Below are 27,025 nucleotides of genomic sequence, written 5' to 3' on the forward strand. Positions count from 1 at the left end.
TAACGAAAACACAACAAATGAGAGAGAAAGAAAAGAAAACATACCTATTAATATTATATTCTATTTCTGCCGATAGATCCCCCTAAATGTTACACACTGGTCCTTTAATCGAAGTGCCTACAGCTCTCTCTCTATCTTTCTTTCTTTCCGCTTCATTGGCTCAATCTCTCCCGTGTGTGTGTGTGTGTGTGTGTGTGTGTGTGTGTGTGTGTGTGGACGTGGTCTGACTATACTTTGTCATTATTGATGGCTGAACCACAGAGGTGACACCAGGGAAGGATGGTCCATCTTTCTTTAATGGCAGGTATTTATAAGGGGTATAGCAGATACAACATTTTCCATCTAAGTCAAAGCTCCCAGTTGAAGAATATTCAAGGAGAACGGTGAGTGACGATATGAGGCCTTGACAGAGACCAAGCGATTGTTTTTACCCCATTATGAATGCAACAAGGTCGAAACTCTAAAGTGACAAAATTAAGAGATAAATAAGGCACGACATGGAATTAGCACAACAACTACAATGCATTTCAGATTGTTTGATGTTTCTGTCATCTCAGGGTTAACTGAATATTCATGAGGCTGACTCATGATGAGTTTTGCTAAAGGCATGCCTACATGGTCACCCTAACAATTAGTTGTCTTTTTTTTTCTTCTTCCGAGGGGAATGTGGTGTTCTACATTGCTGTTTTTGCGTTGGTAATTGTGAATCACATCTGCAACATCGTTACAGACGAACAAAAGGCGGGAAATGTTGGAGGAGGAAGGGCTGACTGAGGGAGAACAAATAAGAGACAGAGAGAGAGAGAAGGATGGATTTTTGAATACACAGTTACCAGATGTGCACACAAATACCATCCTGAATTTTAGATAAATACAATATACAATACACACAATACTGTTGGTACATTTGATAATCTGATGTAAATGTAGCCACTTACAAGAACAATAATAGGACCACTTTTAATCTACTGTACCAGTTTTCACAAGTGCTTAAATAGTAATTATTTCCATTGAGGGCATAATTATAATTAAAACATGCCTCAAATACCCATAATAGTGGCATTGCAACATCTTAACTGTATGCATTGTGGCCATTATAACCACACACACACACCACAGCCATGAACATATTATAATCAAATTATCATAAAGCTCAAGGCATTTTACACTGTACAAAAACAACAACACTATATTTTCCAGTTTATGACATCTAAAAACAACTACAAAGTAGAGACCAAGAAAATAAGTTATCATAGTACCAAAAAAAAAAAAAAAAAAGATGAGAAGGCCGTTACCTTTAACATAGTTTTCTCTCATAATAGATACAGTAAGTCATGTATTGAAGTCATTGAATGAGAGGCGGGGTTAAGTGTAGCAGTCTTTGTGTGCGTTTGGATTGACGGCTGGGTTGGGCTGGGTCAGTCCACAGGAGCTTAAATATTATATTCTGTCTCTTCAGATCAGAGGCAACATCGCTAAATCAGTCGTCCGTCTCCTCCCAGGGACGTTTGTAGTATTTACCCGGGGTCTGCACCACGTAAATCAGTTTATACCACACAAAAAAAAGAAGAAAAGAAAAAAGCCTTTTTAAAATAAGTGGAAATATCACAGTCAAACTACTGAGTGATAAATGAATGCTGCTCCGACAGCCTGCTACAGTCCTGTTGTTTTGCTGTTAATGCTCTTGTTGAAAGCAAAGTGAAAACCTTTTACATGGTGCAAACACAGAGTGACCTTTAGATTGTGTGTGTGTGTGTGTGTGTGTGTATGTGTGTGTGTGTGCAGTCAATCTCTGTTCTCCTCAGGTGTCCGAGGTGTGCCTGGGCGCTCGGTGGGAGTTCTCCTCTCCTCTCCGTTTCCCTCTCTTCTCGCCACCTGGAGGAACATACTTCCTTTTGGTCTTTTTACGTTTTTTATCAGAGCACCACACTCTCTCACAGTACTCCTCCACTCTCTGAGCGTCCCCGTAGCCAATCAGCTGGAGGAACTCCTTGTACCACAGCCTGGAGTGGGGGCCTGCTGGGATTGAGGATGGCACCAGAGCCCTGGGGCTGATGCTGGGGCCCGGCGGGAGGCCCACGGAGGAGAGGCACGGAGCCGCAGCTTTCTCTCCGTCCCCGTCGTTAGCCCCGCGGATCGCCGACTCCACCCTCTCCCCTTTGAGCACGTGTAGAGAGATGCGTAGTAATGTGTGCACATATCCGTGTTCCACAGTCTGGCACACGTACATCCCCGCATCGGAGCTTCTCACTTGTAAAAACAGCAGCCCGTGGGGAGTCATGATAACCCGCTCGTCGCCTCGAACCTACACGGAGGTAAAAAAAGCAAAATGATTTTTTTTTTTTTAGCCATTGATTTAGCCATTATTCAAGTGTAGAAATTCAGACATTTTCACTGCTGCTGCATTTGTTCTTCTCCCGAGAGGAATTTTAATTAAACAACCTGCAGAACTAAAAGGATAAATTAAGGTAGAGCTTCAATAGTGCAGTCAATACAGAGACTTCTGTACTTAAGGTTCTGTGAGGTATATAAACATCCCAGCTTTCTGTTTGCTGTAGTATACACCGCATGTTTGAATGTAATATTTAAATGTTCAACATTTATATCTATTTGGATACATTAAAATGCATTTTCCTCAGTTTTGAGATATATGGGGCTGTGACTTGACTCACCATCCCAGTGCAATTGAGATTTGTGGTGCTCTACTCATTGAAAAAATAAAAACAAAATCAATGTCCCAGTTACTCAAGATAGTCCACAAATTTCCCGATGTAAATGTAATTACATTCACCCCAATTGCACTAAAGTAGCAGCAGAAATCTCAGTCAAACCAAAACTATCTGCACAGCCAGACAGATCCATAGGGGTAAGAAGAACATTTTGTTTTTGGAAGTGGTGCACACAATAAGAGTAAGCGGCAACATATGATTTAAGATAAGTGACCCTTTGGTTTATTGTGTGCAGAGCTGCAATGTCATCATTTTTGGGGCGAGGCCACTTGGCCTTTGGGGGTGGCAATTTTTTGAGGACATAAAGGCCAAATGCGAGGGCAGCAAGTCCGTCAAATAAAACAATGATTGAAGTCCACAGAAATAATACATTTAACTAAAGGGTTAAGGATGATTTTCTTTTTAATACATAGTATAACTATCAGTGAAATAAATAAATAAAAAGCTGTTTATTTCACAAAATAATTTATTGCTACTTAAGTTTCTTAAATTGAGCCTGATTTTGTTGACTTGCAGATTTTGATTTGGTAATTTTACCTAGATATTTGTGCTTCTACCATAGCCTAAGTATGCAAAGTATACATAGTTAAATGGTTTCTTTTTTGTCTGTTTTAATTGTGTTTATTGTTGTTATCTCCTACTTTGTTGTGCTTTAGCCTCTAGACAGTTAACACCGTTACAATTCCAGTTATTTAATTCCAGAACGAGGGGGGATAGAAGGAGAAGGAGACGCTTTTGGGTGCATCCCCTCAACCAGCGAAGGAGACACTGTATATTAAGCTGCGACTCTGTCAAAGATAGACTAGGCACGTGTTTTTAGCGGAGCAGAGCAAAGAGACGCTTCTCGGACGCTTCTGAAACGTGCTGCGGTTCATCTGGTGGAAACAAGCATGGTCTGGAGTGGCCATTATTAGCTCCGGCGGCCTCTGGTGGAATCCAGGGGCAACATTTGTGTCAAACTATCTTCATATATAGCCGGTTTTCCAGCAGTTCATACCAGGCTGGAAATCAAACCCACCACTGGTTATATGCGGAGCGTTTCACTTGATGTTTCCCAAATTCAGAGTCACAACAATAGGTGTCTAAAACCCGTATTGACAGGAAAGAGGCAGAGGAGAAAATGGCGAAATCAGCTGGGGCAGTGCAGGCGGGGCATCGAGGCCACAGTGGCCGCATGGCATATCATTTTTTTGAGCGGCAAAAAGCCAAACTGAAGGGGCACGGCGGCCTTGGCTCATGGCCTCCGCAAAATTCCAGCCCTGATTGTATGTACTTTTCATATCTGTGCTTGAAGTGTAATATATGTTTAGTATATTTACATATGTATTTATTCAAGTATAGGTCCATCACACTCACCTCCTGTTTCTCTCCCTCTTTCTGTAAGAACCAGAGGACCTTGGCTTGAAGTGATCGAGGGACACACTCGAGCAAAGTGCTGTTGCTCTCCACGCCGTAAACCAGCCTCTCCTCAGCTCTGTGCCATTGTTCATCTGCACACACACACACAAACACACAAACACACACATCATAAAAGATAGGGAGGCAAAAGAGATTGCGATGACCTGACGTGACCTTTCACTAGCTGACAAACATAGAGTGGATTGTTCTCCCCCAATCTATCGCCTCAGTAGAAGCACACTAACCTCTTCCTACCTCCAAATGCAACAACACATGAAGAGTTCACATTTTGTCATATTTAGTCTAGTGCTTCTGAAGAGCGGCATCATTCCCTTGCTTGTAAACAGTATTTGTCTGACAATTTTGCACAAGCATGCCCATGCACATACACACATCACACAGTCCTTTTATACACTAACCATCAATTTGCAGCCCATTGCACAGCTGGACGGCGTTGCCATGGCGAACATCCTGCCGCCTGAATCGTCTGCTGAGATGGGAGCGAGGGAAGTAGAGAGAGAGAGAGGGACAGAGAGAGAGAGAGTCATTTTGAAAATGTGATGAAAGTGCAAGAGACGGGTGAAAGGAAAGAGAAAGAAATCAAAGATAGAAAGAGGGAGGGAGGGGTGATCAAATGCACACTGATAGACATTACACAACACCTGGCTGTCACGTCTCTCGCAGACTGTGATAATGACTTGGCAAACCAGCCTCAGAGCAGTGTGACATTCAGAGCAAGATGCTATGATGGAACAGAGCTCCTGGTAAAGGTGTGAACAGCTGGTCTCACAAACACATCTGCAGGGAGAAAATATGTCTTCAAGTGTGTGTGCGTTTGTGTGCTGTTACCTTTTGGTGTAGACTCCAGCGGGGTAGTATCTGGAGCAGGTGAGACCATCCCAGGCACAGTAGGGGTCTCTGGCCAGACAACAGTCAGCACATTCGGAGCCATAGAGGTCACACTGATGCAGTCTGACCTGGGCTACACCCACCTCTGACCCGACATACAGCTGTTGCTGTGGACCCAACAACATGGTACCATTAATATCAATAAATATAATAGGGCTGTCAAAGATAACGCAATAATAACACATTAACGCAAATTCGTTTTAACGCCACTAATTTCTTTAACGCAATAACGTAACTTGCAATCCATTGGTACCAACCATGTCATACTAGCTTGTCGTCAAAGAAGTTAAATAACGTTCCAAACCTAAGTTAAATTTGGTCGAGGAAAAGCTGGCATGGCCATTTTCAAAGGGGTCCCTTGACCTCTGACCTCAAGATATGTGAATGAAAATGGGTTCTATGGGTACCCACGAGTCTCCCCTTTACAGACATGCCCACTTTATGATAATCACATGCAGTTTTGGGGCAAGTCAGAGTCAAGTCAGCACACTGACAGCTGTTGTTGCCTTTTGGGCTTGAGTTTGCCATGTTATGATTTGAGAATATTTGTTATGCTAAATGCAGTACCTGTGAGGGTTTCTGGACAATATTTGTCATTGTTTTGTGTTGTTAATTGATTTCCAATAATAAATATATACATACATTTACATAAAGCAGCATATTTGTCCACTCCCATGTTGATAAGAGTATTAAATATTTGATAAATCTCCCTTTAAGGTACATTTTGAACAGATAAAAAATGTGCGATTAATCACGATTCAATATTTTGATCGATTGAGAGCCCTAACATATATGTATGCTTTCTGTCTTTGACTCATTCAACTTGGTTATGTAGCCACAAGTAGGCAACAGTACATATAAATTATGTCAATGTAAAGTAATGAAACATGTTGCAATGTTAACATCTTGTGGCTAAACAACAGAATTGCATGAAAAGTAAAGGGATCCATAATGGTTCTCTTACCCTTTTAGGTGATATTATGATCTCTCTTATTGGTGCCGGCACCTGCAAACAGGAAACATTTGACTGTTATTCAACAATAAGTGGTTCATCGTATGCTGTAAGAATAAAGAAACAAGAGCTGACATAAAGTTCTTTGTCACTAGAGGCCTCCCGTCACGCTCCTATCCATCCCAAATCAGGCCTTAATTAAATGACAGCGGCAAACGCTTGCAGACTAGTTTTCAGATGTGACTGATCTGAATAGAATTGATATATTCAAATCACTCTGAAGATCTCTCACAGCGGGCCTGCTGCTCAATCATATCTGTGCCCCTCTGATGATGGAGAGGAAGCAAATCAGCAATCAGTGTTTTCAAAGTACTCCCTCTTATTGCGTGGCTGCAGCAATAATGGACTGTGACATGTGTGCAGTGAAATGCTTGGTTACAAAGTCTACTTTGCTTTCACATTTTGTAGCTAAAATAGAGCACCTTGAATATTTGCAGCTCTTCCAGCAGCACCTCCTCCATAGTGTCTGTGTCTTTGTTGTAGATGGTGATAACTTTCAGCACCACTGAGTCGTCTAAGAGAAGAGGACATTAATGTTACGCTGTTGCTTATACAAAATTCTTCCTTTTTTTCCACAACCGGTGCAACATTTCAGGTTCAAAACTGTCTCAGAACAACAGCTTTTTTTTTTTTGATATTTGACTTTATATGATCCAAATATCATATATCCGGTTTGTCTTTCATTTTGCCAGCATGCATATAGTATTCTGGATTAAGTATATTCATTCTTCACAGTGTGTGTACAGTACCGGTGCCGATGTAGAGAACGTGGTAGTGTCCATCCTGTGCTTGGACTCTGTCCACAGCGATCTGGGTCAGCTTTCTGCTGCCTGGCTCTGTCTGCAGCAGGACAGGTCTACGGTGCTGGGGAAGGACTGGACGATACATCACAGGATGAGAACGCACAAACCGCAAAACCTCATCCGGAAACTCCTTTGAGCTGGAGAAGCCACCTCCGTTCACTTTACTGGCACACTGTTGGAGAGATGGTGTGACAGAAATAGAAGGAGTAGAGGAAGGAGCAGACGCAGAGACAGAGGAGGGCTATTAATTGCATTGTTCCTTTATGCAATGTAGAGAAAAAAAAGCTGACATGCTTTAATCTGGCTCAGACTGTCCCTGTTTGACCTGCTGAGGAAGCTACAGTAGTGCTGACATTCACCAGAGCTGTCCTACATGCTCTCAACGCTGTCCCTCCCAAAGGACGTCTGTCATGGACACAGACTAATGGAGAGTGCTGTGAATGCATAATGTTGGTACATCCGGGAATGGCATCCCATAAACATTGCCCTATTCAGACTTTAAGACTCACAGATCCAGGTCGAGGGTAGGGGACTCTGTCCTCGTAAGGCGTCCAGTGATGCTCCGGTCTCTCTCGGTAGGCAAACGGACCGTTGAAGGCTGCTCTTATATCATCCATGTGATAGACACACACTGCGTAGCCTTTAAACACCGTGCTGCAAAAGAGGCTTTTATTAGTGATTTGCCAGATGATAAAATTGTGACTGTATAAGGAAATGCTGACATCACCCTCCACTCACCTTGTTGTGCTAAAGAGGCCAAAGATTTCGGGGTTTTTCCCATCCTTGTTCTTGAGCACAAACACGTCCTCTGAAACACAAGATGTAGAAATTAGCCATTGTTTGTTAGCCACACTAGGTAACACCTAACACCCTAACACTTGCTAAGGCAAGGCAATTTTATCAATAAAGCACATTTCATGTAGAGACGTAGGTTCAAGGTCCTGTACAAAGAATTCAAAACACCTTCTATAGAAATGAGGGCATATTTGAACTAACAACCTGTTCTATATAGTTTCTAACACTGCCAGGTTCTGACTTACAACACGCCCACAGCCCTTACCGCCATTTCCGGTGTCCAACTATGGGAACATCCCATGTCTCTTATTTGACATTTCCTTGTTTCCTCTGTCCTTGCATGGATAATCACTTACAGCTCCTCACAAACAACTCCCTCAGTGCAACAAATTGACTCCTCAGAGAATCCAAATTGCAATGAAGGAACAAGAACTTTGACTATACCGATCTTGATTAATAGAATCACTAAAGGTTATTCAAGCAAAGCTGTTAACTTCTCCAACTTACATTGAGCCACTCACCAATCCATACCCGTAACACCAATTACATGCACAGCAAAACTAGCTCTTCTCAACATCAGATCCCTCACAAACAAATCTTTATGCCTTTAACCGAAACCTGGCTGGACAAAACAAGTGGTACAAATACTCTTATTGAATCAGCATGTGGACATTAGCATTTCGTAGTACAGCTTCACAGAGCCGCTAGCACGGTTGAGACAGTTTGTTAAAGTACAGATATTCTTTTGGTAGCTTCGTAAATCAAAGTCTTACTCCCAACAGATTGAGAAAGCGGTTCAAATCTCTCTTATCCTGCAGCAGCAGATGAACAGATATGTTTTTCATCCAGATGGATAGAAGAGTCTTTGTGGAGTTATGGAAATGCCTTCAGAACAGCAGTAAGCCTTGATAAATGAGTTTCTGGGGTTTTCAAAGATCACCCTTTCTTAGCTCAGTGACTTGAATGTATTGGTAATACATGAGAGGAACTCACTGGGGCTTTTAAGGCCCAGATATACAAAACCGACATCAGAGAACTAGTCGTCACTACAAATACACTACTGTCTGTGCATCTGATGTAAACAATCCAAAGTGTGTTGCTTTACTACTACATATTGCTCATCACTACTGCCGGTCAGATGCTCAATGTAACAAAAATCCTTGATAGCCCACCATAGTGACTCCTCAAATGTTGATGGATATAGATGCAGATGTGTACATTACTGTCAGGCAAAGAAACCTCAAAGCTGAACAATAAATAAATAAGATGGCATGCAAAGAGTTTCCTTGTAGCCCCACCAAGTTCATCAAAGTGTGTATCAATGCCGTTGGGTCCAGCCACAGAGCAGATAAGACGGGTTTTCAGGAAGGAGCTCCATCTATTCACCAGCATCCTCTGTCCTCCTTGGTCATTCTGAGAGATGAAAGCAGATATACAATGTGAGTGCAGTACTTTGGCTGGATGATGGCCAGAAATCTTTCTACAGCATTATTTTGCATTCTCACCGCACAGACTCGCCCCACACGAGTATACACGGCCTTGTTCACTCCCTCAGCATCCATCTCTCGCTCAGTGAAGAAGAAGTAAACTTTATCATCGTCTCTGTCGTCGTTGTCAGGAATAACTGCCGACCCCACAAATTTAGGTTCTGTAGAGAGGAGAAAATGTCAAAAAGGGCTTGGAATGAAGCATAAAGTTAAAAACGGTTAGGTCGTGGAGGTAGCGGTATAGTGCAGACAGTATGCCCGTTGTAAGCAGTTCATTTTAAATTCATACTCATTTAAGTATTTTATGTTAGGGATCTCTTTAAACAGGGATGTAAACACATGTATGGTGGGAAAAAAGAGAGCGCTACCTGAGGTTAAAAAATAAAATAAAAAAATACAATAGCGTAATATCATAAAACCATGTGACAAAGGCCTGTGCTATATGCTTTAATAAATAGGAAATTCCACAAGTATCTGCAGTAGCTAGCCAGTGGGAAAAAATAGCCAGCTAGGGGGGTATTGGGGAATGCCCCTCTGGAGAAAATGTTTGGTCGTTTGCAGCAATTATTGGGTCGATACCATTTGTTACACAGATTTGGTGCTTTGGTGCACTCGAGAAATTGATAGGCCCACAGTATCTACAGAACATCTTGTGTCACACTTTCTTTAATTAAATATAATTTGATTATACGGAACATTTACACTATGAATCATTACATCTCATGTGAACACCACCTCATTTAACTGTCACACTTTAGGATTTGTTACTACAATATCTGTGTGTACTCCCTTGCATTTAAAAGGGAGATCATTTTCCTGTAATGTACACCAACCGTTGAGTTGCTGCCTGTCGTCTCTCTCAGTACGTGCGTAGGTCTGGTTGTTAAGTCGACAGAACGCGCCATCGTTCTCCCAGTAGTCAGTGTAGAGGCCGATGTACAGCTCTCCTCCTAATGTATGCAAACAAACACACACAAAACCCTTCAGTTAATAACAATGCGTATTAAATGTGAATAACCTTTTACTGTGATTGAAATATAGACATGGAAAAAGACCACAAGATGGCAGTATAGACTGGTTAGAGGTCAACAAAGTGAGCACACCTCTGCAATGTGGAATTGCATGGTGTGAGTGAAAACATAAGCTGTAGTCTCACACAGCTGTGCTTGTAGCTGAGCAAATGTTGAAGTGATGAGTGACAGAGTGTCTTACTGGAGAGCGTAGACGTGCACGGACTGTTGGGGTCGAATGGACAGCGTCCTCTGCCACTCATGATGCTGTCTTCTTCAAGAGCAAACTGCTTGTCCTGAGAACAACACACGACACACACAATTATTCATACACAAATGTGCATGAAACACTCAAAAGCTGTAAGCTTGCAAAGGCTTTAACAACATCCAGACCAGCCCCAAGGAGGTGGTGCGAGGAGAGATAGAGAGAGATAGAGGTGAATTAGAGAGAGGACGGATCAGATAGTGATGGATGAGGCGGAGGAAGAAAGACAGATGAGACAAGGAGTGATGGATGACCAATTGTCTGGATGTGTATAACCAACGATGTTCTGCTCTTATATCATCGTGAGTTCACTACTTCTACTCTTTTGATCTTATTGCCCTGCACAGCAGGTGGCAGAAACACACACACACACACACATACATAGACCTGAACTCCCTATAGAACCACAGCTCATATCTGGTGGGCCACCACAATGTTTACGACTGTCACTGGCAGATCAGAGAGGAAGTTATATATTGATTTATGAGGAGCCACAGAGCCCCACTGTGCTGTGCCTACTGCCCGGCGTATGACTGTAACACAAGTCAGTTTCTGGGTTAAACTCATCCATCATATAATTACTAAACCAAATCGGTTAAAATAGTCTGATAGAATATTACTCTGAAATGTGGGCTGTTATTTTTTTTTTTAAAATGTCAGACCAGTGTTGCATTAACACTTGATTTGTTACTCAGTGGTCAGCTTGATGAATGGTTATAGTGTTTTCTATCATAGTTTATCGTTATGTAAATATTATTCAGCTCAAGCTTAATGGTAATCGTAGATGTAATCTCATACACCGAGTATGAAATTTATGTGAGGCAACCTCGTAGTAGCTTATACGGACCCAGTTTTGCTCACTCTATGAGCATTCCAATGATATGAGTGATGGTTAAGAGTAGTTCCTGTTTGGATGGCGTGGCTGGCCTGGTCGACCTACTGGACCAGTGCTGGAATGCAGGATGGAAACCTTCTCCACTACCCACACTCTAAATACACCCAAAGCACACACACACACACACACACACACTGAGGACTGCCGGGAGATATGTGTCATGCTGTAGACAAACATGCTCGCACAGATGGATGCAGGCAATTTACTCACATTTGAACTGACCCCTGAGTGAGACAGAACTTTAGTCTACACTACCCTCTTGTTAATGTGCTCCTACAGAGAGCAACACCTGGCCTGCTCTCTCTGTTTACCTGGACAGTAGTGTTGTTTGCTTTTTTAGGGATGCACCGATCCGACTTTTTCAGTCCCGATACCGACACCTGGGCTTTGGGTATCAGACGATACCGAGTTTACTGAATTGTATTAAAATAATAAATTGTACACCAGCAATTTGGTAAAACATTTTCAGAATTAACAGGAATTTCAATTCCAGTGTAAACCTTTTTAATGCAGCAACACATTGCTCAAAACTTAAATAGGAATTAAAATTCCATCCATTATATATTGTATGTAGTATAAAACATAGAATTGAATTGAATAGATGGGCCTCTTTGTCAGCAATACCCGAGCCAGCTATTTGAGTCGGTATTGGCCCGATATCCGATCCAGTATCGGTGCATCCCTAGCTTTTTTCAATATAAATGAGAACCATGTGCAAAACAATTCTCTCCCTCTGAGGAAAACAAACCTCCGCCCTCTCTTACTCACTGTCTTTTCCATCTCCACCTCACATCACTGCTTGTTGCTAGGAGGAAAAACTCCACTACAGTAGCATGAGTCTAATAACTCAGCGGTCCAAGCTGTACTAACAGTTCTAGGGAGCTTCTGGCTAAAACATCAAAACAGTGTGAAGAAATGTTTGGCTACTGCAACTAATGAGGGATGAGTGTAGAGTAGAGGGGCACACTGCGATATTTGGCCGACTGTATAATGACGAAATCGGCAACATTTTCATTGGAGTAGTCATCCGTTTCGCTGCCAGTCTTTTGCAGTGAAAATCTGATGCTCACAAAAGGCAACCCACAGCTTTTAAAGCAGTATAATTAAAAATATCCACCATGGACTAACTGTCAAGTAATGTCAAAGTGTTGTTGGACTTTGAAAAGATCTCTGGCAGGAGGAACCCTTTGACTTTCTGGCTGTAAAACCAATCTCTAATTCTGTTTTCAGGACTCACCTGCCCTGCGTGTCCCACTTTGACCAGGACACAAATGGGGTTAAAAGCTCCTGTTCCACAGACCAGCAGATGGGTCTGGTTGTATTGCTGCAAGACCTTGATGTAGTTAGCACACTCCGACTGTTGGGAGAGATACAGAGATGAATCAGTCGGAGGGGGAGGAGGAGGTTATGAGGGCGGATTGAGGCCAAGCAGAGAAAATGATGTACTGGAAAAATGCCAGGCTTTTTACGGCCTCATCAATAACATCAATACTTCAGGTTAAACAAAGGTTAATGAGCACAGTGAGATATATAAATCAATCCATACTTGCTGACTGTATGTATCTCTACCTACATAATAAATGAATTATACTGCATATATACCTGCCAAGTTAATGCATATTATCAACTGGGCATTTTTCTCTTGGTAATCAATCTCAGCCGTACTACCAGTTGAGAACGTGTGCAGTCATGTAGAGGGCGTCTCTTACCTTTTCCCTTCCCTTCATCAAGCACTCCTCAATCTGAGATTCTGTACTGGCCCACTGGATCTGTGAGAAAACACAGTTTATTGTAAATAAATGTGTTTAAAGTTGTTTCACCATAAACAAAAAAAATTACATTAAACATTTTGTACATACGGTGCATAGTAACGACGGCGTGTTAGGGCCATTGTAGGTAAAAAAGTAATAATTACGGAGCTGGGGGAGGGGGGTAATATTCCGAGAAAAAACTTGAATATCAGAGATTAAAATCATAAATTTATGAGAAAAAACTTGGATATTCTCTGAGATTAAAGTGGCAAATTTATTAGAACAAACTCACAAATTTGTGAGATTATAAAGTCATACATTTACGAGAAAAAAATTGGAAATCTGAGCAAGTCGAAGGTCCTGAAAGATACATACTGTGTACCTGTTTTCTTTCATGTTCTTAAAGTGTTCTTTTATGAACATAAAAATACTAATATTTTAGAAGTTACAGGAAAGTAGAGATGAACAACTTCTATCTTTGAACAGAAGTTTTTGAATAGAAGTTATCCTTCCCCGACTCCGTAGTTTTATTTTTTTTACCTACAATGGCCCTAATACGCTGTCGTATATAGTTGGCAATGTGACCCAAACAACCACGATCTTCACTGCTAATAATCTCACAGGGGTATCGTGCTACCTTTTCAGTTTCCAATTAAAAGAACTCAGTCAAAGCACTGTTTTATACTGAACACATTCCTATGAAGATGCACACATGCACACTCAGTTTGGCTAACCTACTGCCCTGTGGGTGTGTGAGTTCAACATTTGTCACTTCCTAACAGGCAGGGAGTGATGAAAACAGACCTACCTCCCTGTGCTCCGAGTTAACCCGGTCCAAGCTGAGAGAGAACAGAGTATTCTTGGCCCCAACATAAAGCCTCTCGTGGCCCTCATCCAGCAGCATGGTCTGGGGCTGAAGAGATGCTCCATGTCCCTGGAACACCCAGGTCCTGTTCAGCTGCCAAAGCTCTGCAGAAAACAACAAACACAGAAAGAGATTAAGACAAAACAGGCAACACAATACAAGTCTGCATTTTAGCAATTTCAGCAATAGATAGAAAGATAGAGAGCGTTTTCATTTCATTTCAAACGTCATCTTGTTTCATGGCTGTACTAACCGGTCGTGTCCAGAAGGTAACCCTAAGGACACGCGCTGCTCGATGACCTACTGTATCCCAACCTTCACCATTCAAGGTCAATGCCTAACCTTAACCATCTCGCGAGACACGACCGTACTAACCAGCAAGATTGAATTTGACCAAACCCCATCCTCAAGGGATTTCTAACTGCTCCAGTAACCTGCGCCTGAGTCCCAAATGCTCAAGGGCACAATGCAACATGTGTTTCTGATTCCTAGTTTCCCCCAGAGAACGGCAGAGAGCAACAGAAGGGTTATCTTTCCATCTCATCTCTCCAGCTCATGTGGCACCTACACCTCCTCTCACTCAATTCAGCTATGCTACTCTGTGTCATTGGCCTGGTTGTAGAACTAAAACGCATCTTGTTTTTATTATCAGTAAAAGTTCATATGGCATAAAAGAGCAGCGGCAGCTCAAAGCCGACCTCCCAAGCACCAGTACGAACCAATAAACTACTACTGAGAGGAGAACTGAGAGGATATTTTGGCAGAAGCAGGGATGGAAGAAGTGTGATATGATTCCTGGGAAAGATGTTGTGATTAATGGGAGGGACACAGCATGGTCTATGGTTCCATTTACCAGGAGGAAGCAGTTTTATCGGACAGGAAACGGAACCAGTCTCTTTATCAGCCATTAGTTTGAGATCAGCTGCCACTCCCTGTCAGTCTTGCTCTAGGAGATTTGAAATCCTACTTTAAAAAGGAAGCAGTGGACCATGACAGATGTGTCATTAAACATAAACACACGCTCGTCAGAATAATCACAGACCGAGTAGACGCAGATAGCTTGCATGCACACATGCAACAACAACACCCATGCAGCAGAACACCCAGTTGTATCTCCCTGATTGAACCCGACAGGCTGCTCCTCTATACCTGCTCTCTGTGAGCTCCTGTAGAGGTGGAGGGTGAAGGATTTCAACAAAGTGCTGAAGCCCCAGAGGTATGCACTTCCTTTGGGTTGCACTGGCCTGAAAAACCTTTCGTTAACACATGGCTGCCCGGGTTGGACCGGGTGTCCTTGTAAAAGAAAAGATGGGGATCTGGTGTGTGTTAGCACAGCATTTAAAAACCTCAGACAGATTCAAAGCCAGGGTGTGTGATCAAATTTATAGCACCAGCATTTCAGGGTGGGAGAAAAAATTGATACAGCATAGTATCGCGATATTTTGTGTGGTACTATTGTATCGATTAGTGTGGTAAAAATATCAAAGTATCAATACATATTGAAACAGAATATTTGAAACGGTTTCAATACTAATTTTCCACAGTATCGATACACAGGTACCAGCTGCGCTTTCTGCTCTCTCTTCTCTCCGACAGCGAGTTGACACACACGACGCTATTTATCTTTTAATAAAAAATCTAAAATTGTATCCCTCAATGTTGTGTACTTTTTTCCACAGGAAGGATATTTTTCAAGGTATTGTATCAAAGTTAGAAATTCCAGTATAATGACAACACTAGTATCGATACACTGACGTCAAGAAATCAATTTTTTAATATATAAACTACAGTATTAACCTCTTAACAATCCGACCCGGGCTGCTATTCTGTTTTTAAGAGGTTGTAGCGGGCTCAGTCTTAAAGCGAAGGATGAAGATACTGGTATCATCTGAAACTAGAAAACCTAAGGAATCCAAACAACCATGCCATGTTAGCTTGTCGGGAATAATGCCAAATAACGCTCCAAAGTTACGCTAAATTTTGGCGAGGAAAAACTGGCATGGCAATTTTCAAAGGGGTTCCTTGACCTCTGACCTCAAGATATGTGAATGAAAACTCTGACATGAACAGAGTGAAAACTGCATCTTATTAGATAAAATAGATGTTGGCAAACTGCATATTTTGCACTTGAAAATCGCAATACAGTACTCAGCATATCGGAAAATGTTTAAAATCACAATAAGATCGTATCATGGGGCCTCTGGTGATTCCCACCCCTACTAGCACTGCACACTGTGTTCTCTCTTCATTTTACATTCATGCACACATTAGGCCATCAATGCACAACTCTTCAGAAATCTCCCTTTAACTAAAGAGAGGGTGGAAAATGGCGACCAACAACAGGATTGTAATACTATGCCAACCTTACAGCTACTTCAAATAATGCTGAGACGTCTCTAAATGCTGAGGTTGCAGGGGGTAATTGCATGATTTGTTTTTCTTATAGTATCTGTATATTTTTAGTGAAACTTGATCTCTAAGATACAAGGAAAGAGTGTTTATCCAATTCTTTTTTAAATTACTCATGGCAACAGCATATACACTCTGTGGAAGGTTTTATTTGTTTAACATGGGATTAGGTATCCACACAGGATATTTTGTAGCTATTACGATTTCTATGTTGGAGACAAGCGGCTGTTTGTTTGAGCAGCATTAGATCTCGGGTGGTTAGGTTGAAGAGACTGAGGGGATGTGGCAGTGGTGTTCTGCCAGGGCTCAAACATGCTTCCTGTAATTATCTAATCCACACACACTTGGAGTTCTTTCCCTCTCACACACACACACACACACACACACACACTGTCTCTCCCCTCTATCTCCTCACAGTCCCCTCTGAGTTAAGCTGAACTTGGATCAAGGACAGTCCTCTAACATTCCTCTCCAAAGTTTCTACAAGTGTTAGTCAGGCCTCTCAAACAATCAGCTCCTTCTTTATGTGAAGCCCGATCTGCTACCACTTATTCAGATGATAGACGTAGATGGATATATAAAGTGATGGAGTAAACAGTCCATAAGCCAAACCCTTTTTTTCCATCTACTTTTCACTTGTCTTTGTCAATAATCATGAGCGGCAGCTGATTTATATAGACATGTACACACAGCTGAGGCAGATGCATACATGCACAAGCTGTCTCGCTCTCTCGCTCTCTCTCTCTCTCACACACACAAGCAAACACAAATACAGATACATTTCGTTCTGTAATTTTGTTTACATGTGTAGAATAGTAAATATGATATTTTAAATGTATAGTGTTCGACTCTGAATTGCAATGGATTTAAACAAAAGGAGGAAAATCTTAACGATAACCAGATTGTATCTTGAAAATGAAAGAAAAAAAGGAGAGAAAAAGAGAGAATATCCATTCCTCACCAGAATGCAAATACAAAAGATAAGAAACTATAATCACATGTATAATAAGGTGTTGATTAATCAGCTTACACATGATTACAGAGTTACTATTAAACACAGTTGTGGGTGTGATTACATTGACACACTGAGAGACGCTTCAGAGCGCACAATGCTGTTTAAGAGGTTTCTCCTCTGTTATTATGTGCACCAGTTGCAGACAGATGCAGCCCATGCTCAGACTGAAGAAGCAAAAGAGGGGATTTCCGTAATTCCCCTCTCCTCTCTCCAAATTGTTCTCGCCATCTGCAGCCAGTGAGGGCTCCTTAGCCGTGAGCTAAGGAGCAGGAGGAGGAGGAGGAGGGTGTTTCTCCATCAGCAACTGAGCCAGGGAGACACATGGCCCCACTGTGATCCCACTTCAAATGGAAAACACAGGGAAAAAGGACTCCCTCAAGACAGACACTTTCATCGGCTGTCTTGGAGAGTGCTGAGAGATGCCCCGAGAAGATTTGGTGAAGTGAAATCAAAATAAACTTTGTGATCTCCTATTTATCCGTGTATGGAAACACTGTTTTGCTGCACCGGGGGGAGAACAATATGTGCATGTGTGCGTGCAGTAGCAACCAACTTTTGATTATAAGCTGTTTAGCAGCAGGGGGGGAAATATTCCTGTTTAGCCAAAGATAAATACACACAGGAGTTCATATAAAACATTCCTCAGGAAACTTAAAACGCAAATTAAATTTTCTCTCATAATTTAATCTATTGCCAATATTAAGCACACATTTCATGTAAGAAATTAAACTTGTGGAAGACAGTCTCATATTTCCAGTGAAATAAGCCTATAATGTAGGTTTACTTATTGAGTTATGGGACTCGTGCTGGAACAGAAACAAAGAGAGCGATTAGAAAGGGCTAGAGTTAAAGGGGACCAGAATAAGTCGAGGTCTGAGACTGTGGAGCCCCTGGGGGTTAGGGGGTCAGGAGCTGGAGGACTGGGGTGTTATGCCATTATCGGTATACAGCCTTGTGTTCCCGTATCCTCGTGTGTGTGTGCGTGTGGGTAGGGGGAATGATGTCACAGAGTAAAATGAAAGCCACATGGAGTGTCCGAGCAGGATGAGACAGAGAGAGAGCAGCGTATGTTTCTCGGTAATAAAGACTTAGAGACTTGATTAATGTTATAAATCAGAACACATTGACAACTGACAGTTCATGTTGTTATTGGCCTGAACAGATATATACCTCTTAATCAAACCATGCCGGTGTTCACATACAGTGAGTGTGTCACGAGTGTGCTGTAGTCTATCCCCATCAGCTCCAAACTATACTTTATATAACCTTGGAGCCCAAATGAATTAGTTATTGATGGGGGTTACTGTCTGACAATAGATAGCTAAATGTCAAAAGCCCCATAAAGCTTAAAGGGCAACTTCAGTATTTTTCAACCTGGACCCTATTTTCCCACGTGTCTGTGTCTCAGTGACTAATGTGGACAACATTTTTTTTAATTGGTCTTGTATTGACGGATAAAGTAACTGCCAGCTGTGAAATGAGCTGTGTGGGCAAGTGATCAGCGCAAGCCCCCAGGTAGTGCGCCGGGCTGTGAAGCAAATTATTGTAGTGGCCAAACGGTGGTACTAAAACGTCCGTGTCCGTCACATGACGCTTTTGGGTCCAAAAAGACCATTTCCCATAGACTTACATTAGTAAAGAGACATCAGTAAGGCAGACCTTATCTAGTAGGAACACTTGATTAGCCGTTATTTAAATCATTTGATCCTAAAAGTTGTAAAACGCACTAATGAATCCAGAGTTATTTCCCTTCCTCCGTTCATGTGAATGAGCCCCAGACCGAGGCTGGAGCGAGAGCTGGCAGACGGAGTTAAAGGAAACGCTACTGCGCCTGCTCTATGGGCCCAATGGATGTGGAAGATCGCCGGATGATTCGGGTACTTTATCACTCGACAGTTGAGTCATTTTGGCTTCATGCGCCACTGAGCAACTCTGATAGGAATAAACGGGAGCCGGCCTCCAACGTTGTATCCAGTTCTCTTTATACATCCATAATCAGCATCAGTGTAACGTTTTCTCCACTAAAAGTGCTTGTTTTTGCCACTGACAGGCTCAGATTGCTATTAAAGTGTCTGACAGCATTACAGAAAGGACCCTACAGAGAAATAAAAACATTTTTTTTACCTTTCGCTTTATCCCGTCTGCTTGTTATTGTTTTCAAGTCTCGCTCAAGGAGAAGTCTTGTTGTGAAATCTGAATATCCGTATACTCTGGCTCAAACAAATGAGGGTGGCCATCGAATTCAAAGACCTCATCTACATTGTCAAAACCATCTAAATATTCAGCCATGACATTGAAAATCTTTTAGATAACACTAAGCTACGCTTTCTGTACTCCAACACAACAAACTCTGCCCAGCTGGCACCTGCGTTTCCACCATTGATGTATTCCACTATTCCACCGTTGTCATCCTATAAAATTCAGCTTTAGATCTTTAAGTGTTATCCTTCTTCTGTGTGTTTTGTTGTATGGAGACATTAAACCATACTTTGTTTAAAAATTGGACACTTTTAGGACCCTTGTTGATCGTTACCTTTTAACACTGATGGAACCTAAAATATGTAATAATAATATATATCTCTTTTAAAATGACGGGTCTTCTAGTAACGTCGGTATATATTTGATCCATAAAGAAGCACTTTGGTTCATAAAAACTTTAATTTTGTCTCTGGCTCACGCTGTTTGCCACCCACTCATGTTCTTCACTCTACAGCTCTCGGAGTTTCCTGTTAAATCTCATAAATTTGAACTTTGAATCTGCTTCTCTTCATGTTTTAGCTGCTTGTTTCTGTGACTCTAGCATGCATTCATCAAAACAAACATGTAGCTGCGAGTTTCCATGTTGGTGTCTCTTCCAGTGTTTTTTTAAAGATCAGTTAGGAGGATCATTTAACAGGAGGTCACTCAGGTAAATGGAACTTTGTTGCACACGTTTTTGACTCTGTGTGGACTCTACATGATGTTTCTGTTAATATCTATTATAAATGTTCTTTATTTCTGTCATCTAGCGAGATTTCAGAATGAGACTTCTCCTTGAGCGAGACTCTTTCAGTAATGTCAGACACTAGAAAATAAGGTCCAGGTTGAAAAATACCAACGTTCTTAAACTGATTTTCATATGTACTGTAATTTGTGTAGAATACCTAAAGCAACGTCAGCACAGAAAAAAAGTTCGCTCAATTGTTTAAGTAACAGAACACACTGAACAAATGTAAACTTGCATATAGATTTCTTTGCTGTATTTGTTAGTGCATTAGTTATTCCGTTTATTCCCATTTCAATGTTATCATAAGTTTAATTAACAACTACAGTGTAGCCATATTCCAGATGAACAGTTTCTTCTCTGTCTCCCACAAGTTGGCATTGCAAAATAACAAGCTTTGCCTTAAACTGCCAGCCTACAACAAGCAATATCTACTTCTGTGTCTTGTGTGTGCTCACCTTCACTAGTCATCCTTCATCCTCTTTTTTCCCCCCTCTCTTATATTGCAACATGCTCTCTAAAGACTCAAACAATCTTCGTGCCTTCTCTTTATTCCCAGGTCACAAACTTAACTCATCTCCTCTGCCTGATCCCTTCGCCGGGAAAAGGTCAGAAAGGATATTAGAGTTTCGCCAGCTGCCTTCCCCTCTGGACATCTCATTAATGAACTGGAGAGCACACACATAACACAATGGGAGAGGAAAGGACGCTGAGATGTGCACAGACAAGATGAGAAGCGAGGGAGAGGGGGAGAGGTGAGCGTGGAGGGGAGGGGAGGGGGGTTGAGAAAATATCGTTTTTCCCTTTGCTGACCTAAAAGGTGTGATTTATCTAATCATCGCTATTACCTCCACTTTCCAGTGGTTTGATATAAGGTCTGTGACTGCCCTATGGCCACGATCCAAGGTGGTAAATGTTAATTGTAGGGTGCACACGTAAGGCGGAAGAAAGTTAATGGGACTCATCACTTTACACATTAGCTTTATATAGAAAACATAAAAAAATCCCCTCATTCATTTTATTTTACAATTCAAGGCCATACTGGTATTCCCCCATCTCACCCTCAGAAGAGAGTCACCTACAGCCACATCATTTCAAGGTTGTAAAATACAGAGAGAGCGTTTTCTTGTCTGGAGAGGAAGGTTTGAAATTACAGCCCAAAAGGGGGATTTCATACATACAGTAATTGCTACCTGAGTAATCCCTGTGTTCACACATGCACATACCTAAGCTCACAATTTTACAGTAAATGCTGAAGAAAAGAAATGGGTTTAGTATTTGTTGATGTGTCATGTGCTCACCTATATTCTCATTCATTCAGTTTAAGAAGAATATATACATGTATGAGTAAATCCAGCTGTTAAGTGCTTTAACTCAACTTTTGTTTTACTTTTCTATGAGGCAAATGTTGGGTTGAAATAGGGAAAGCACATGTGTTTATTTATATAAGTGGACATATACAGTATGATGTTAACCCTGTCAGAACAGCTTAGCATCACCGGATAACTTTATTCACCTTCGCAGACCTGCTGAAGAAAAATATTTATACCTTACCCAACGATTATGACTTTTAAGTAAATACGTCTTTGGCAGACATGCTGAAGGTACGCCTGGTCAATTTAATTATTGTAAAATGGTCATGTTTTATTCCGTGTGTCTGCCATAGCTGCTTTCAAGCAACACTTTTACTAGACTCAAGACATGTTTTTAGGATAGACTGCAATAATAACCTGCCGACTCGTGTCATTTTTCTGCAATGTATCGGTTTGTATGATATTCTACAAAAAGTTATTCTCATTTTTCGTGCGTTTTCCTACAAATGTCCAGCAACACGTGTCAATTTTCGCTCGTTACATGCATACAGTCTTTTCAAAATAAAATTCAGTCTTCACAGGACACAACTTGGTTAGGTTTAGGCAACGAAACAACTTAAATCTAGTAGTGGCGTAATTTCAGTACGGACGTTACGTGGAGGCAACAAAACTACTTCGTTAAGTTTAAGAAAAGATTGTGGTTTTGGTTAAAATAACTCCAGAAGTGGCGTAACTACTGTAGTACGGAAGCTACGTGACAAATAAATCAACGTTGACTTCTGGTTTCACACAGGGTACGAACACCGGCCTCCTTGGTGAGTCTAGTGTTTTTTGACCCACCCGTCCACGCCGACCTCCTCCCTACGCAGTGTTTGTCGTTCTTTTTACTTCCTGGGTCACGATTACTTGGATTACATACAAAGAGATTTTGTGGGATATATACAAATTACTACGAAAGGTGTGTGAGAACAGCCTGTTTTCAGGAATGTGAGAGATTTTATTTGCTGTAAACAGCAACAAGAGCACATAGACTCTCAGCTATGGAAAATGTAGTTTTAATATCGCCGTTTTCAACATTTTCTTTATCAGATAGTGGTTTCTGTGAATGCACATTACCAAAGCAGTTCTGAACAGGTACCTATTATATGGGTGGGATGACATTTTAAGCTTCACTAAATCAGGAATGCATTCTCCTGATTTGTCAAAAAAAAACACTGAGAACTGCAGAACTGACATGACTGAATGAACAGGAACTGAATGTCCAACACAACCTCACAAAAAGTGCAAAGTTAACTAAATTAGCCAACATATCAAACTATGCAGAAGTGAAGAGTTTTTGGAAATGACTTTGATCTGATTAGGTCATCACTATTAGGAAAACTGCTGTATCACACTCTGTGCAGCTCAAGCCAGGCATGATGACAGGGCTGTAGAGGCAGCAAAATAAGTCTAAGCCTGGCCTCCTACCTGCAGCCTGTCAGACTCTGACACATGCTAGCCGCGCTACAGCATCATTAGCAGCAGAATTGATGGTCATCCTAAAAGAAGAGCTCATTTCACTCCACAGGCCAAGAGCTAAATCTCGTGGATCTGTGTCCAAGGGCACAACAAAACAAACTTTCCATTCTATAGTGAGCAAATCTCCCTGCAGGCCATTTCTATGTATAATAACCCAGGATGTGGGGAGTTTGATTGGCCAAAAGTCCAAGTAATTGAGGTCTTTAGCTTGTGTTTAAGGTCTTTGCAAGCTGTGTAGTCAAAGATTAGGTTCAATTCTCTCTAAAGACAGCTGCGAGTCTGTGATTGTAACTCAATACTCCATGTGATTTAGATAACAACCTTTTTGGAACTGGACTTAATTGGGGGTGTATAAGCAAATGAAAGGATGACTGGGATGAAAGTGAATCAAATGCATTTGGAAAAATCTTCACTGGTCCAGAAGTCTAGACAAGAAGATGGGGGAATAGATGAAAGAGAGAGTGAATAATAATTCCCCACCATGTGTGAGGTGTGGCTAACATCAAAGCATGCGGAGATCCATACCCAATGGTTGTAAGGTCGTCCTTGAAACACATGATAATGTGCCCAGAGGAATTCATTCCCAGCAAGCAGGAGATCTGATATTTTATTGAGATTTCTATCGATCCAACACTGTGACCAGAAGCAGGTTGTAAAATATTTTCGCACTGATATTATTTGCTTTTATTTCGCATTATCAATCTTTCTGTCAAAGAGCAGAATCTAGTTTTTCCACCCCGTTTTGATACCAGATGTTATGGTAATATTTTCTTAGTCCCGAGGGTGAACGGTTAAAACCACATCCCTCTCCGTCTCCCTGAACTGCATCCAAGTCATTGGCGTGTGTGGAATTCGCACTATTCTGCCTGCGCATGTGTGCATGCGTCTGTCTGTCTGTGTGTGTGTGAGTTTGTGTGGACGTAAGGGTGTGTGCCGAAATCCCTGGCAGAGCCCATGAGGCATATATTAAGGCTTAGATGTTTTTCATTCCATAATGATAGGATCCAACTGCAGCCTTTTCATGGCGCTGTGTGCTAGCCAGAACATGTATCAGAGGAGAGAGAGAGAGAGAGAGAGAGAGAGAGAGAGAGGTGGGATGTCAATCACTGCAGTAGCTTTGCCCTCAGGCGGTTAATGAATTGGATGATATTCATCAACACCTAAGTCACGATCGTAACAAATATTGATGTGACATTCATGAGTAAGCACATCAGCACTGATCTTCTCACTTTTGCTGATATACGAGCTTCGCATCTCTCTTTTTCTCTCAGTTAATCTTTCAAATTCATTAAATTTCTACATCCATTCCCATTATTTCTCACTGGAAAAAGTGTGTTTTACTGTATTCATTGTAATAAATATGCAAAAAGGGGAGAAACAAAGGATACAGTACATGTCATAATACAGCAAACTCTCCTCACAGATGAACCCGATGAATCAGACTCGTCAACCCTCATAACGGACTCACAGCACCATATTTATGTATGAGTTATTGACCATCCAAATTCCACACCTATATTCAACCATGACTAACAGGCTTATGTGGAATCATCACCTTCTGTTGCCTTAGAGATCAAAGAAACTGCGAGGAAAAAGCCAATGTTTACTCAGGAGTTTTATCTACAAAAGATAAAACCCCCATTATTGTCCAAGAGATACACAACCATCGGTCCGCATACCAGCACATGAACATCCATATCACACACTCCCACACACACGTAAACTGGTAGGCACTTTTCTCTACACGGCCTCATCCTTTACCATGTCCAAAAAAAACAAAAAACAAAACACAGCCATCGCTCTGCCACTATGTCATGAGAGAAAGCCACATTGTGGATTCTCAAACCCGCATGGCCGAGGAATCAAAACAAACTACAAGGAGGCTCCTTCATCATCAGCAGTGAGTGAATAAAAGTGCACATAAGTCACATCCAACCCTGCATGGTGACTCTCAGGCTAGAACATAAATCTTCAATGGCCATCTCATTAGATGGTAATGATAACCTGCGGCTTCTTTTACTCAGAGAGGATGCCGCTTCTCTGCCTCCACTTTATGTATTTGTGCATTTTTGGTTGTATTTTTTGTATACTTGTATTTCACATAATATCTATCAGAGAAAGATGCAATATATTTGTTAAATCAGCTTAAAAAAAATACAATTTTTGACATTCATTTAGCAAATTTTTGTGGTACCAACAAAAATACTGCAATGAATATTGCTATAAATTGAGAGTCGAGGTCTATTACAGTATGAAAAATCCTGTTCTGTTACACCTGTCTTATCCTCAATCTGCACTGAAGGCAGTGAACGGAGCGCGCTAGTTTCGGTTGAGGCTGCATTGACTATTCCTGACAGTTTAATGCACTATGCCGCATCACCTTAAGGCTGTCTTTATTTTGTTGCAACACAGCAGAGCATTTGAATCTGTGCTGCTAAAGTAGATTAAAGGTAATAAAAGAAACACACGCTAAGTATTTCTTACCTTTGTGGGAGAGGCGTATCCTTGGGTAGATGCTGTGGGCTGTGTGAGCCGTGCCCAGCAGAACAAGATACAGCAGCATCAGTGTCTGATACACAGTCCTTATGCACTCTGCCATCCTCATTGAGAGACGCACTCCACGTTCATCTACACAGAAATCCTGCAGGTCCACTCAACACGGGCAGCAAAGTCCATGAAAAGAAATAAAGTCTTTGTGCTGCAAGTTCCTGCAAACACTCTTTAATAAGCGATAGCGATCCAACAAAAGTCTTCTTGGAGGCAACAGTCCATTTTCTGACAATCAGCACATGTATCTCTGCAGCTTCTATACAGTCTCTGCTTTCCCCTATAGCGGTCTGATGAAAGCTGCATCCACCCACTACCTCGGTGGACAGGATAGTGCTCTGGCTGTTATCCTTGTTTGGTCTTAGTAACCAGGGAGAAGAGAAGTCCAGTTGCTACATTCACGCCGCAGTGCCCACTGCTCTCTGTCCATATGTCAGTCCGTCTGTTTGTTTGTCTGTCTGTATGCCCAGCTTAGATCCACTCTTTCTGATCTGATGACAGGAAAAAAAATAAAATAATAAATGAATCCCACAAAGGTGTTGGAGCTGATTTGTAAAACCTCAGTGCATTTGTGTGTCCCAGCAGGCAGGCAGGCAGGCAGGCAGGGCTGGAGCTGCTATACTGTATCCTCAGGCTGCGTTCCTCCTCTTGGGTCCACTGGAGCCAGTCATTCTCTGGACGAAAGCCCAGGAAAAGGCAGGAGTGGGAGAGGGGAGGAGTGGGGAGCCTCGTGCCTGGCGTGCGGTCTCTCAGCACTGGGGAAGAAAGTGAAGCTCCAGCTCTCCTACAGTAACTCTGCTCACGCTCCAATGGTCAGGGAGGATCCAAACCTCACCTCAAACCTCAGTGAGGCTGTTTAAGATGGCTTCTACCACAGCTACTGATCTGAGCAGAGGCCACCTGCCACGGTGTGGTGTGTGTGAGGAGGAAAAGCCTGTGTGTGTGTGTGTGCTTGGTAATGAGGGGAGTGTGTATCAGCTTGAAAATTACCTGCTCTTTCCTCTAGATTGTCTTGAGATCTCTCTCTCCCTCCCAGGCAGCTGGATTAAGTGCGCTGTGTCTCCCAGGCAGGCTCTGCACTGTTTGACTCCCCCCGGCTCGCCTCTCGTGTCACTCTACAGACCACCCCTTGCTTCTCCTCCTTCACCACCTCCTTTTTGCACCTACCTCCACTGCATTAACATAGACAGACCTGAGACGCCAAGGTTTTCAGCCTCTTAACTCTGGCACTTCTCTCATTTTCAATTATTGCCCTCTTTGTGTTTGTTTCCATGTGGATAGTCATTACCACTGTTACCATGGATTTTCATGTACAAGGTTT

General features: G+C 41.9%; 1 protein-coding gene across 3 annotated transcripts; it reads right to left on the reverse strand.

Moving 5' to 3' along the window:
- Positions 1-275: 275 nt before the first annotated feature.
- sema3e (sema domain, immunoglobulin domain (Ig), short basic domain, secreted, (semaphorin) 3E) lies at positions 276-27,025 on the reverse strand. 3 transcript variants are annotated; one of them, XM_037767198.1, is made up of 18 exons: positions 26,695-27,024; positions 25,642-26,195; positions 13,863-14,023; positions 13,013-13,072; positions 12,541-12,660; positions 10,346-10,439; positions 9,967-10,083; positions 9,152-9,294; positions 8,945-9,059; positions 7,590-7,659; positions 7,361-7,505; positions 6,798-7,023; positions 6,471-6,562; positions 6,001-6,042; positions 4,977-5,143; positions 4,547-4,617; positions 4,086-4,219; positions 276-2,305 (listed from the first exon to the last, which is right to left on the reverse strand). In XM_037767198.1, the coding sequence occupies exons 2-18, from the start codon at positions 25,760-25,762 to the stop codon at positions 1,802-1,804; spliced, it is 2,382 nt and encodes a 793-aa protein (XP_037623126.1). In that variant the 5' UTR covers positions 25,763-26,195; positions 26,695-27,024; the 3' UTR covers positions 276-1,801. The 3 variants fall into 3 exon arrangements, with proteins under 3 accessions (XP_037623126.1, XP_037623127.1, XP_037623125.1); XM_037767199.1 differs by having other exon boundaries at positions 4,547-4,614; positions 25,642-27,025; XM_037767197.1 differs by having other exon boundaries at positions 25,642-27,024.

Source organism: Sebastes umbrosus, chromosome 4 (genome assembly GCF_015220745.1).
Source record: "Sebastes umbrosus isolate fSebUmb1 chromosome 4, fSebUmb1.pri, whole genome shotgun sequence".
Lineage (NCBI taxonomy): Eukaryota > Metazoa > Chordata > Actinopteri > Perciformes > Sebastidae > Sebastes > Sebastes umbrosus.

Excerpts from the sequence above, each read along its gene's own strand:
- sema3e (XM_037767198.1), bottom strand. The coding sequence starts at position 25,762 with ATGAGGATGGCAGAGTGCATAAGGACTGTGTATCAGACACTGATGCTG. Across the intron at positions 9,060-9,151 it reads GTGTGGGGCGAGTCTGTGCG|AATGACCAAGGAGGACAGAG; the intron begins GTGAGAATGCAA and ends TTCATCTCTCAG. Across the intron at positions 6,043-6,470 it reads AAGAGCTGCAAATATTCAAG|GTGCCGGCACCAATAAGAGA; the intron begins GTGCTCTATTTT and ends TCCTGTTTGCAG.